Below are 14,279 nucleotides of genomic sequence, written 5' to 3' on the forward strand. Positions count from 1 at the left end.
TTATATTGCTAAGTTATATAAACATTAATTTGTGACATAAAGGGATGCATTCATTGTTAAGCTTCTAATGATTTTTTGGGAAAAGTATGTATTTCCCTTTCTAATCATGTAATGAGAGCAGAAATAAAAAGTCCAGTAATTGATTGATATTTATAAAAATGTTAAGCTAATGTCTTTGTTTCAAGGAGTTTCACAGCATAAATAACAAAAAGTCTACTAAAAAAGATACCTTGGGATAGATTTGTTGTGCCATTTTAGGATTTCACTTTCAAGTTGCTTAATAGAAAATCAGTGACTATCATAGTATTTGCATTCCCAAGATATTTTTCTTAGCCAGAGGCAGTTTTTAAATAGTCAGTTACTAAAAAGTGGATTGTTGTAACTGATATCTACTATAATTGATACGTCTATATAAACTAGAATATATCAGCTATAGATTTTTTTTTTAATAAATATGGCCTATTTGTTTTTAGACAATTTTGATAAGATTTTTTGCCAATTATACGAATTTGTAAATTTTAAATAATTTGTAAGGAGAGGAGCTTGAAATTTTTAAAAACATTTCTTTTAGGTTTTAGGGTACATGTGCAGTTTTGTTATATAGGTAAACTTGTGTCATGCGGGTTTGGTGTGTAGATTATTTTGTACTCAGGTACTAAGCCTAGTACCCAATAGTTATTTTTTTCTGCTGCTCACCCTCCTCTCACCTTTCACCCTCGGGTGGGCCCTAGTGTCGGTTGTTTCCTTCTGAAAATTTTTTAATAGATAAGACGCTCACTGTTGCCATAGATTCTGCTTTGAGAATACCAAAATTTGGAGAAAAAATTCACATTTGCTTCTACATAATTCTATCACAAAATGGTCTTAAAATTGAGAATTTACAGTGTTATGAAAAAATTAATTTAGTATTGATAGTTTGTTTCCATTGGGAAAATGTATTATTTTGATGAAATTAATTAAACGTATGTGAAACTTATCATTGGTTTTCATGTCAAAACAGTGTAATCTGGTCCAGAAAAGCAATGATAGGAAGAGTAATGTGTAATATCTACTTTTGTTAGTATGGATTTTATATAGTAAGGTAAAGAGAGTTGCTAACACTTAAAATAATTGTCCAGCCACAAAAAGTATGTCCATTGCATGGACCGTTTGATTTAAGTATAGTTGAGAGATATTTATTTTTAAGGAAAAGGAAACATATAGAGTGGGCACATTAGGGCAATCTATTCTTATATTTTCCTCCTAAACACTGAAAAGGCTAAGAACTATCACATGAGATTTGATTCTAATTTCTCCTGCTTTTAATTGAAAATGAAAGTCATGCTACATTTTAAAATCCTTTCTTCCACTTTAATTGCAGTTGGGATTCATGGATATAAATTTCATTATGGTCTAAAATAATTACCCTCATTTAATGTCCTCTATATAATTCAATGTTAAATTGCTAAGTGTTTCAAATCACTTCACCCATATTTATACCAATGTATTGCTTTATTAGGATGCTAGGCATTCATTTTAACTAAGCCTTTGTCCTTAGAGTTCATACAGGTGGATAACCTAAGTCACACAGAGGACTTTTAACTCATATATCTTAAATTTTAAATAAAACTATGCTTCAGAAACTTAAGAGTTTGCTTGTCATATCCTGGGCACATGCATACACCCAAATGAATAAATGAGTAAGTGGTTGAGTGAGTCCATCCAGCTATTTATTAATTCATTTTAAATTTCTATTACAGGCCAGGAAATACTCTAGTTCCTAAATAGAGATACTGATAAAGAAGCTAGACTAGGTGCCTGATCTCATGAAATGTACATTTTGGCATGAGGAAGACAGCAGATATTTAAACAAACAAAGTGATTTTTAGCTGGTGGTGAGTGAAAATGAGTTAAAATCACAGAGTGACATTACGAAGGATTTTGAGTAAAGGCTACTTTGCCTGGGTTGGTCAGTCCTGTATAAAGAGGAAACAATTGAGCTGAGACCTGAATGGTACTGAGAAAAAACCATGAAAATCTAGAGAAAGAATGTTCCAGGCAGAAGACAAAGGCCCTGAGGCAGATGCGTGAAGTATTCTATGGTCAAATGTAGCATAGGATAATTCAGAGAAGTTGCAGAGGTCAGCAGAAGAGTGACACGATCTGATTTATGTTTTTAAAAGATTACTCTGCTTACTGTGTAAGGATGAGAGAAGAAATAAAGGAAAAGGCAGTTACAGAATTCTCCAGTGAGAAAATGGCAGTTGAGACCCAAAGATAATATAGAAGAGGGGATTCATTTCAGATTATTGAAGTTAGAATATACAGGATTTGGTGTTGGATTAGATACAGAGGAAGGAAGAGGACAATCTAGAACAGGAGTCAGCAAATGCTTTTTGGAAAGGGCCAGGACATTAAAGAGTATCTGTAAACGTGGACATTAAATAGCTCAGGTTATAGAGAAGGAGACTGACCAAAAACTAACAATTCCAGAACTCTGCAATATGCTCTGGAAAGCAACCACAAGGATTCAGAAAGAGGCATATAGGTGGGGGTGAGAGAGAAAGTGAGTGGTCTAGGACAGTGCTTTTCCAAGGATCTGTGCTTAAGGACCAGTTTTGTTTTTATTTTCAGCCCATCCATTGTGGACAGATGTTTTTGAAAAACAAAATACAAATGAATTGCTAGAAAAATACAACTGAAAAAAAGCATAGAAATAAATGCCGCTCTTTTTTCCTATTATATTCAGCATACATAAAATCCTATTTCAATAAAAATATTAGAACAAACATAATGCCAGATAAAAGGAAAAAAAATTGCCCCAATTAATCACATTGTCATTGAAAGCATGTGTACAAGTAATAAGAAAGATAATGGCTATTATACTTGTCTTACCATCATAACAAAACCACAATTTATGAGTGAAATAGCAATTCTCCATTCTGACTGCAATTGGTACACTTTGAAAGAACACTGTGGATTTCACTGTCTAGCCTTTAATATGTCAAATGTGCCTGTTTCTTGATTGTTAACTTTTTTGATCTAGGTTAGATGGATGATGGAAATGCCACTTGCAGGGAGTAATGTGTTCTTTAGCTGTTTTATGTTTTGTTTAATACACTCGGAATAGAGAAACCAGTCTCACAGAGTAGAACTGACGGGAACAGAAGAAGTGATTTTAAAGTAATATCAGCATACTGCAGAAATTTATTTTTATTTATTTATTTATTCCTTCATTTATTTTGAGATGGAGTTTTGCTCTTGTTGCCCAGGCTGGAGTGCAATGGCATGATCTCGGCTCACTGCAACCTCCGCCTCCTGGGTTCAAGTGATTCTCCTGCCTCAGCCTCCTGAGTAGCTGGGATTACAGGCATGGACTACCATGCCTGACTAATTTTGTATTTCTAGTAGAGAAGGGCTTTATCCATGTTGGTCAGGCTGGTCTCGAACTCCTGACCTCAAGTGATCCACCCGTCTTGGCCTCCCAAAGTGCTGGGATTGCAGGCGTGAGCCACTGTGCCTGGCCTTCATTTTTATTTTTATTCAAAATGGAACAAATGATGTTCTATTTTAGTTAATCCTTCATTAGTAGCTAGTTCTATCAATTGCTCCTGTAAAGTATGGTTAAATTTTGATTATCTTTTGATAAGATAAATAGATTCTGAATTTAGATACTTTAGGTTAAATTTAGCAAACTAATCTTAAAATAGCACACATTTAATAATACCCTCTTACTCATGACTTGTATGAAGCTTTTACCAAATGTTTCTCACCTTATGGATTTGACAGTAACACAAATCTGTACCCTGTTCAAAAACACAAGTCCACTGATCTTGCCCTTGGATGTCTCAGCATTGTCAAATTGCTAGAAAAGCTCCTAAACTTCTGTGCTTATGTCTTTACAGACTAGCAACAAATAGTGGGCCAACTATACTTCGAGTAGCACTACTCTACAAAAAGGTTGTGAATTCAATCATCCTTAGAAAAGGGTGAATCATATATAGGAAACTTGTATATAAATATTTAAGATAGAATATTTATAATATCAAAATTGTGTGTAGGAAAATCTCAAAACACTTCTTTTTAAAACAGTGTTTCTCTTTTTCCACCCTTTATTAAGATGCATATATTCCTTTTTATTTCAATATTTTTGGAGTACAGGTGGTTTTTGGTTACATGGGTAAGTTCTTTAGTGGTGATTTCTGAGATTTTGGTGCACCCATCACCCTAATAGCGTACACTGTACCCAGTACATAGTCTTTTATCTCCCACCCCACTTCCACCCTTCTCCCTGAGTCCCCAAAGTGCCTTATGTCATTCTTATGCCTTTGCATTCTCATAGCTTAGCTCCCAACTGTAAGTGAGACATGATATTTGGCTTTCCTTTCCTGAGTTACCTCACTTAGAATAATGGTCTTTGACTCCATCCAAGTTGCTGTAAATGCCATTATTTCCTTTTTTTATGGCTGAGTAGTATTCCATGGTGTATATATACCACATTTTCTTTATCCACTCATTGGCTGATGGACGTTTAGGTTGGTTCCATATTTTTGCAATTGTGAATTGTGCGGTTACAAACATGCATGTGCAAGTGTCTTTTTCATATAATGACCTCTTTTCCTTTGGGTAGATATACAGTACTGGGATTGCTGCACTGAAATCCCAGTGCTACTTTAAAATTTCTACTTTTAATTTTTTAAGGAATCTCCATACTATTTTCCATAGTGGTTATACTAGTTTACCTTCCCACTAGGAATGTAAGTGTTCCCTTTTCACTACATCCATGCCAAAAATATGTATATATTCTTAACAGTTAAGGATTAAAAGTGAGAAAGAGTTAAAAATAAAATCTTAAGCTAATGTTTGTCACCAATATTTCAACAGTAGAATTACTAGATAAGCAAATAAACAAAAAAATCGAGAAGTTTAGTCATTTCATATTGGATATTTCTATGTAATCAGGCGTGTCCTACATGCTTGACTGGATTGTTTTCCACACTTAACCATTAAGTTGGTTATAGTATAAGCACAGACAGCCTAAAATCAAGTAAGTACTAAACCAATACAATTTCAACTTTGAAATAACTGAAAAAAAATCAAGGAGGATACATGCCAAAATGTTAACGTTTAGCTCAAGATTGTAAAATTACAATACATCTTTTATCCCTTAGAGTTCTTTGGTGTCTTTCAGTTTGTTAACATATTGCCATGGGACACACACACACACACACACACACACACACACACACGTAATTTTAAAATTCAAAACTAGATGATTTCATTTGATTAATATAATAAGCCTAGTCAACTTAACAAGACCCTGTCCTGGAAAAGACTGATTTACATAGACATATTAGACATGGAAACTTGATCACCACTAAGTCACTTTTTTATTTCTCAAAAGTGACAGTAAGTAAAAGGAGAGAATTCCTGAAATTAATTCTTAGCTTTTTATTCCTTTGTGCATATGCCAGATTGGATCATTATTTTCAAATGGTGGTACCTTTTAAAGCACATAATTATAATCAGGAAACAGTTTAAATGAAGTGTTTGTTATTTGAAATCCATTTTTCTAGTGAATAATCCCCATGATAGACAGGGGGATATTATTACAAAGCAAAGACACAGACAAACATCTAATACTCTGGTGTGTGTAAGTGTCTCTTGCAAATATAAACACGTGCCTGATAAGAAAATGCTAATAATTAGTTACTCATAAAAATGTAATTTCTTTCCATGAAATTACTATCTAATATGATTTTGAGTAGATGAAATTATTTTTATGCACGTTATAGCCTTCCTTCTGATAAGCATTCAGCTACTCATTACTTCTCACGTTCATATTATAAGTCTTTGTGTCTTATCTGTAATATAAGACTCTAAATTCCTCAAAGTTGTACTTTATTCTTTTTGCATAATCCACAGTAGCTTGAATTGTCCCTTATAGATAGTAGGCATTGTATATGTACATATGTGTGAGTTTGGTTGAATGGATGGACTGATGGATGGATGGATGGATGGATGAATAAATGGATGGATGACTGGGAAAATATGGATGTGGCTGGTTTTATTTTATTTGGGGGTAATTTTTTCTCCAAGGAAACATACAATCACATGATAGTTGATAGTATAAACCGCTAAGAATTATGATTGTCCCGTTATAAATAAAATAAACAAAAAATAACAAACATAAGAACACTTGAAGCCACAAAGTAAATCAAGGGATTTTCTGCATAAGTGTGTCAAAACAATGAAGGATCCCTCTGAAACCTTGGGCTTAGCTAAGTAAAACATCTCAACTACTTTGGAACACTAACTTTCTACATTTTTAAATAAACATATTTTTAAAAAGATTTAGATGAGATTCAGGTTAACAAAGCATAACGGTATAGCCTGTGAAATTAAGAAGGCGTTGCCAAGCGTTCTGATAATACCTGACAAACATTTTGCTTAGCACTATTGAAGTGTCTGAAATAGCTTCCAGTTTAAGATTTTACCTTTTACACTTTTTGACTTATAACATTTCACTATTAAGTGTAAAAAAGAAAAAATCTGTTTTGAATGTTATGAGACTTTCTCCCACCCTATTTTTAATTTGAAAATATTCTATTTTTAAAATGTTTATACAAAATTCTAAGCCACTATATCACAATAAGGGATAGGAGATCATGAGAATTAAATCAACTAACTCATACACTATATATACACACCAAATATATATATATATATACACGCACATATATATGTTGTGTATATATACACATATATACATATATATATTGTGTATGACTTAGTTGAGATATATATATATATATATATATATATATATATATATATGTGATACTTTGTAACCCGTAAAGTAAACTTTAAATGCTATGATTTTTTAGCAGTGGTAATGCTGATCTCTGATATTTGGACTGCCTTTCTAATAATTTAAAAGACCATTTCTGTCTAGATGAAGTCTCATTATATCACAACTGATGAACCGAATTATATTCTTTTTAGACATACCACTGAGTAATCAGCTCCCTTCAGAAGAATGTTTTGCCTTAATAATGAAAACATTTTAATAACTAAACTTATTACCCACTGAATTACTGTCATCCTTGACTTCTAAAACAGACACGTTTTCTAAAATGAGAAACAGCCTCTTAACTGATATTCCTAAGGACAATTTCTTTAAATGTCACCATTCTTAGTGTGTAAGAGTTATAGTTTCTTCTCCCTTTCTGTCTCCCTTTTTCCATCCACCTCTCTCTTTCCTTCTTCCCTTCCTTGTTCTTCCTTCTTCCTTCCTCTTTCCTTTCTTTTCCTTCCCCACCTGACAAGTATGTCTAAACTACCATCATTAAACATGAAAGGGATTTCCCATTTGCTCTCTTTCAATATCTGTGTACTCAACTGATAATATTTTACCCATGCTCCTTAAAGTATTATGTCAAGACTTGTACAATCAGATTTTCTATCCCAAGAAAAGTAACAGAAAATTTTGCATGAAATATGTGCATGCATAAAGGTTTGCTGTGGAGATGCCCTAAACTAAAGCCATTTGCTCGGTAACATGTCTTTAATTTCTTCCGAAATTAAGTTTAGCATGTGGAAATTTGGTATTTTATTTTACAGTGTTAAAATGTAACGTGTGTATGAATTGTGTTTGTTTAAAAAGATAATTTAATGATTTTTCTGTAGTCACCTATATTTGTTAAAACTCATAAATAATATTTTCTGGTTTCTACTTATTCAGTTGTTGGAGTTTTCACAACATCTCATTATAATCATTTTCAGAATAGAATAACAATCAAAAAAAGGCATTAGTCAAGAAATGTCACAGGACCTGAGTAACTATTTAGAAAAGCATCTGATACCTATAGTAGTACTTTTCTGAATGTCTATTTGATGAGGGTTCACACAGATGGCAGGTGTTCCTACAGAGTGTCTGAGAGAAGGAAAACTGAAACACTAATTGGTTCATTTTTGTGCCAGGAGTGATAAATTCTATAACACCATCAATTATGCTTATCAAGATGTCTTAAATTATTCATTGATCAGTACAGGGATCTGCAGACAGTGGCAGTCATTTGGAACTTAATAATATTACTTGAAAATTCTACATTTTCCTAAACTTCCGGTTATGTATAATGGTTGACTTATTGTTTGAGGAGACTTAGAATCTATCAGCAAGACACATTTGTTTAACGTTTCAGAAAATGTATTCTTTCGGCTAGGATCATCTTCTAAGTAAAGATTATTTATTAAGGACACATGGTTCCAATTCCAAATGCCAAGATTATAGTTCTGAGTATTTTTATTTTGAAAATAAATTCTATATGTTTATAATATAGAGTATGAATAAAGATATTTGTGTAAAAGGTCTCCAACTCCTCGTTCAACTGTAAGTGTGTATGTGTGTGTTTGTGTGTATTTCAGTATCTGTGATGTATTCAGCTACTAAAATATTGCTTAAGGAGTTTTTCAAAATAAAAGTTAATACTTATGCTATAATATTAAGTTAAAAATCATAGCGATGAAGATTACAAGTATGAACAACAATAAAGCTATGCAAAAAAAAAAAATAAAAAGTAAAAGGAAATATATAAAGATACCTCCTCTAGTCATTTGTAGTTAGAGTCCTATGGGTGATTTCTTAATTTCTCCATTCAGTTTTAATTTTTTTATAATCAAAAATCAATTACATTTCAAATGAAATTTATAGGGAACTGAATTTAAAAATAGTTTTTATAATATTTTCACAGGTCTTTTGTAGGTACATATTATTTTCTCACTTTTGTCTAGTCATAAGAAATATTAATAAATATTGGGTCATTAGGACAACATAGAACATTCATATTTTAAATCAAGGACACTTAAGAAGACCTGAAGAAAGTTATAATTCAAATACTACTTTTGTTCATTGTTTTTTAATGTGATATTTGTCACTGGATATGATATTATGAGGTTTAAAATGTGTTTTTTTCCAATCAAGCTCAACTTATTTTTAAGCTCATTGGGATGATTAGATAGTTTCTACTTTTAAAACTCCATCTAGCATAACCATATCTATGCTTTTCCATTTATTATATTTTGCTAAGAATTTCAAAGTGTATTTTCAAAATAATATTTTGTGGAGTTTTAATCTAGCTTAGTAGGTTGAACAGAATTTGTTAAGTTAAAAGTTTTAATTCTTGTCAAATTTATCATCAGTTTACTCTGTAATTCTTTGGTAATACGCTATACTGTTTAAAGTGTCCTTAAATCAAATAGATAATAGAAGAAAGAGGAGTTTTTTAAAAAAAACTACTTGAACTCTCAGAATTACTATGAGTTTTCAATGCCTAATAACACAATCTCTTAATATATTGAAATGGATTTGAAAAACTAAGTTTTAGTAATTATTGCTGTTTGGTTTTCCTACATAATATTATTTGATTCTTCTCTTTCAATACCTTTTCATAATGTTTTGGATTTCGTTGTATTGTAAATATCCAAATATAAAGGACAGAAGCATTATGGAATATACATTCTGGTGGTGGACGTGCTGCTGAATTGCAGTCATCTTGGACAAGGAACTTAAACTGTGCTTGAGTTTTCTTATTATCTAAAAAAACCCCAGAAAATTAGCCAGATATTATCTATTTATAATAAAAGAAATATTATACTTTATGTTGTGAACGCGTCTAGCCTTAAGAACATTCTCTAAACTCGGACTCCCTCTAAGTTTAGGTAAGGACCAAGACATTCTATGGGAAAGTGGGAAATTTTACCATATAAAGAACAATGACAAAAATAATATTTGAACATACTTTTCAACTGTGGGAATTATATTTATTATCACTGGTAATATACTTTTGAAAACTTTCTAAGGACTGTTGCCTATTATTTGTCTATTTAACAATCATTTGTTTTGGCATGAATTAATACAATTCATTACAGAAAGCTTTATATTCTTGAATATGATTCTTGATTCCCCGTGTCTCTGTCTAATCTTTCTTGGGGTCCCTTTTTGTATAGAAATAGTTCATGTATTAGGTTCAGCATTCTGGTTACCATGCACCCTAGATGAGCTCACTACCCAAGGGTCTGAAGTAACAGCTTCTCCCTTCCCCTCCACCCAGCCCCAAGAAGGGTGTCATGTTCCTCTTTATAGTTTTTCAAAATAAAAAAGTATATGTAAAAGCAATTAAGGAACTTTGCATTTTAAATCAGCAAGCACCTTACTATGTTTCAGCACCTGACCATGCATAACTTATTGTTCAATACTCACAACACACAAACCATTTACATGTATTAAGCTGATAGAGGATTAAAATTAAATGTAATTTCTTACAGTATTTTAAAATTATCTCCATTATAATTAGAGATTATAATACTAACTCATAGTATTTCAAAATAAAAGAATTAATTTTTATTTTGAAAAACCTCATTGGAACTATTAAAGTATTTGTTATTACGTATAAAGCACTTATAGCAATGCCTGGCATATGAGTACCATGTAAGTGAGGATCTGATTATCATGTGGGTCCTGGGACTTCTGAGTATAGACTTTCACTTTTTTCTTTCCTTCATTCCAGTTCAGTAGTTGCTAGAATGTAGTGTACAGTAAGAGTTACTGTATCTGGTTGTATTCAGTAATTTTCAAGGGCGATTCTGGTATACATGTGTGTATTCATTTTGTGTTGGCGCTGTAATATTTACAATTTTAGTGACAGAATTGATGATGCTTCACTATAGAAGTCTGAATACAGTTCCAGGTGCATAGTAGGATATTGAATAGATTGGATTTAAGCAGTTAAATCACTCCTCCTGTTATATGCTAAAGTTGATTTTTCACTCTTCCAAAATGAGTTAATTTTTCTGTGATCTTCTCCTTTTGTTTTCCTGTATTCTTCATATTTATTTTGCCTGTGAACATTAGTTTACTATTTTGTTAAGTGGAGATAATGATGCTTGTTTTTCAGAATTTGTTTGAGAATTGTGATTAATATATGTTACTGGTAATTTAAATAACAGTACCTGGCATATAGGAGGCACTCCATAATTGGTAGATCTTGCTGTCATTTCAGTATTTTAATTGACTGATTAATTTTGTGGTATATATAATTTAGTGTGTCACAGACTTTATTCCAAACAATTATTTGAACATCTGCTTTTGCCAGATATGGTTGCCAGATTTGTTTATGTGTTGGCAACTGTATTGGCACATAATGTAGAAGAGGTCCGTAATTTCATAGAGTTTATATTCTAGTCAGGAAAAATGTCTGACATGCTTCTTAATAATGTACTTAGATTAAGTGTTTGAATTTACTTTTCTTTAGATGTCTTTAGATTGTTTCACTGTATCATTGACTAGGTTGCCATTGCTACTATTTTGTAGAAGATTTACTCTAATCACTGTGCTTTTTTCGTCTGACAGCTCTTTCAAACATTTGATTGGAGGGCTGGATGATGTTTCTAATAAAGCATATGAAGATGCAGAAGCTAAAGCAAAGTAAGTGACTCTTTTCCTTTGGCCTTAATTTTGATTGAAAAATGATTTTGAATAGAAATAAGATCAAATATTTTGTTGGACTTGACACATCCCAACACTCTGACAGGAAGCAACTAATTACTTGAGAGACAAAGAAGCAAACTCTTCAAGATAATTATTACACGGTATGCTTACCTAGGAGTATGTCTGTCTTCAAACACAAAACTTCGATTTTATGATGAAGATAATCTCAGCAAGAAAAAATGCTTATTTTAAAATCTAATATAAACAATTAAATGTAAACCTGTTGTTTGTCCTCCAGAAAATACTTTCTGAACAAATGGTGGTTGTGTTCCATAGTTGCTTGTGGAATTGTATCAAAAATAATAAGGCTAGAAATATTTCCCTGTGCTAATACATCATTACATTGAACTTTGATGTTGCTAATATGAGAATGATATGAGATGGTAAATATCCCATTAAGTATGATGTTGCATAAAAATACAATTCCGTCTACAAGAATAATTTGATTAAAACAATGTTTTTTGACAAAGATTTAAAGTAAGTTGATATTAGCTTTTTCTGCAAAATTATTATTTTTAAAATACCAGTAATCTATATAATCCTCCCCTCTTTCCCCTAATGTAATTAGTATTTAATAGCATATAGCATACCTAAAGGATTAAATTGACAACAGTTAGCATTAAACAGATAGTTCAGGGCCAGAATTTGATCTGTTGATTTTGTAGTAACCTAAAAATCAAAAGAAGTAAAATAATGTATTTTGCTTTGAGAATCCATGAAGATTAAAAATTTGTCCTAGAACTAAAATATTAAGAATTATATTCCATGTTAACCCAATAAAATTATGTTATTTTCAAAGCTATATGAAAATATTCACAATTTCTCCTCTGTATCCTCTGTATAACCCTGAGGTCAAACGCCTGCAGTGCCTCTGCTAAGGTTTGCTTAGGAAGTTACACAGGCCAGTTGTAACACCAGACTCCATGCAATCACTGAGACTGCCTATGTTCTGGATAATTAGTATTAATTGTTCTGGTTTATTTCAACAGGCTAAAATGTACATTGATATTCAGTTTAGACTTCAGTTTCTAGTATTAATAATAATCCCACCGAGGTGGGAAAGGGGGCCATTTAAGGTACCTTATCAGTTTTTAAAGTTGTACAATGGCCTTTGTTATGGTTGGGTTCTATTCCTATAGGAATTTTTTTGGTATGTGACAAAATTTATACTTTTATAATTTATGTCAGCTTATCTTTTCATGTGTTTGTGTGTGTGTGTGTGTGTGTATTCAGTTAAGGGTCTCATTGGTCATTATATACATACATCTTATATATAATTTACATGTAGTATATATGTAATTTTATATGTATTACAATTTATATAATTATAATCATATTATACAATATTAAATATACATGTATATGCATATATATATAAAAGATATAGAACAACTGATGGTAATCATAAAAATTCACGTACAATCCAGTTAAGCAACTATTAACTAATAGAAAAATTCAAGAGTCTTGTAGACTAATGTATTTTTGCTGCTTCCCTATTAAACTTTGAAAGTTTAATCTCATTTTTCCTATTAAACTTTAGAAAGATTTTCTAATGAATGTTTTTGTAGAACTCCTATTTATTCCACTTAAAGTTGAGGCCGCTATCATGCTTCAAATTGATCAGTGATAGGGAAGTGACTGAGTTAGTCATAGGTTTCTCAGTGTCCTATGGACTTTATAAAGATAACTGTGTGTACATCTCCTAAATTCTGGCCATTCATGGATTCACTTGCACATACTTCAATTAAAAGTAGTAAGTAAGAAAAACTGAAACAATGAAATTCAGATATTCAGACAATTAGAGGTAGATATGGCAACAATTCTTAACATTGGAAGAAAATCAGTCAATATGAAAAACATGAACCTGAATGAAGGCCAGAAGTCTTGGGTTCTGCTCCTGGCTCTGTCATTACCAGACAAGTGATTTTGGTCATGAATATTAACGCCTAACTCTCAATCTCAGTTTTCACATTTTTAAAATGGCGTTTTTGAGATTTAATTGATGGCAGTGTGTAAAAATACTTTGTAAATTATAAAGGTTATAAAAATATGTCACTAGGCTCGTGCCTGTAATCCCAGCACTTTGGGAGGTCAAGGTGGGAAGATCACCTGAGGTCAGGAGTTTGAGACCAGCCTGGCCAACATGGTGAAACCCTGTTGCTACTAAAAATACAAAAATTAGCCAGGCGTGGTGGTGGGCACCTGTAATCCCAGCTACTCAGGAGCCTGAGGCAGGAGAATCACTTGAACCTGGGAGGTGGAGGTTGCTGTGAGCCAAGATCGCGCCATTACGCTCCAGCCTGGGCGACCAGAGCAAAACTCTGTCTCAAAAATAAGTAACTAAATAAATAAATAAATAAATAAATAAAGTATGTCACTAGAAATAACTAGAAATATACCTTAGTGCATTTGACATATAATTGAATTTACAGATTCCATGTCTATTATGTTGATCAATTTTACTTGGACAAGAAGTCTCTAATCTTATGTAAGCAACATACTTTTACTTGAGAAGCCTATTATGAAATTAAACCTTGCCTAGAAAACATTCATAAAAATATTTTTAATAAAACAGTAACATTTGATTAAAAGAGAATTCAATTCTAATTAAAGAAGAAAGAAAGGCAATGAAATGACTACTTACATCAAAGTAGTTTCAAATATTGCTATTTGAAACCATTGATTTGATAGATTATAATATAGCCATTATGTTTATACATTTCCCCCCAGTTTTACTGAGGTGTAACTGAGA

The 14,279-nt window shown here is 32.0% G+C and overlaps 1 protein-coding gene across 10 annotated transcripts in view; it reads left to right on the plus strand.

The window, feature by feature from the left end:
• The window catches only part of PRKG1 (protein kinase cGMP-dependent 1), a 1,291,606-nt gene that overhangs the window by 1,154,337 nt on the left and 122,990 nt on the right, over nt 1-14,279 (plus strand). For all 10 annotated transcript variants that reach the window (XM_001162783.7, XM_054660122.2, XM_016919732.4 and 7 more), the window contains one exon: nt 11,390-11,464. In XM_001162783.7, the coding sequence (XP_001162783.1) occupies nt 11,390-11,464 (75 nt within the window). The remainder of the gene's footprint in view (nt 1-11,389; nt 11,465-14,279) is intronic.

Source organism: Pan troglodytes, chromosome 8 (genome assembly GCF_028858775.2).
Source record: "Pan troglodytes isolate AG18354 chromosome 8, NHGRI_mPanTro3-v2.0_pri, whole genome shotgun sequence".
Classification (NCBI taxonomy): Eukaryota; Metazoa; Chordata; class Mammalia; order Primates; family Hominidae; genus Pan; species Pan troglodytes.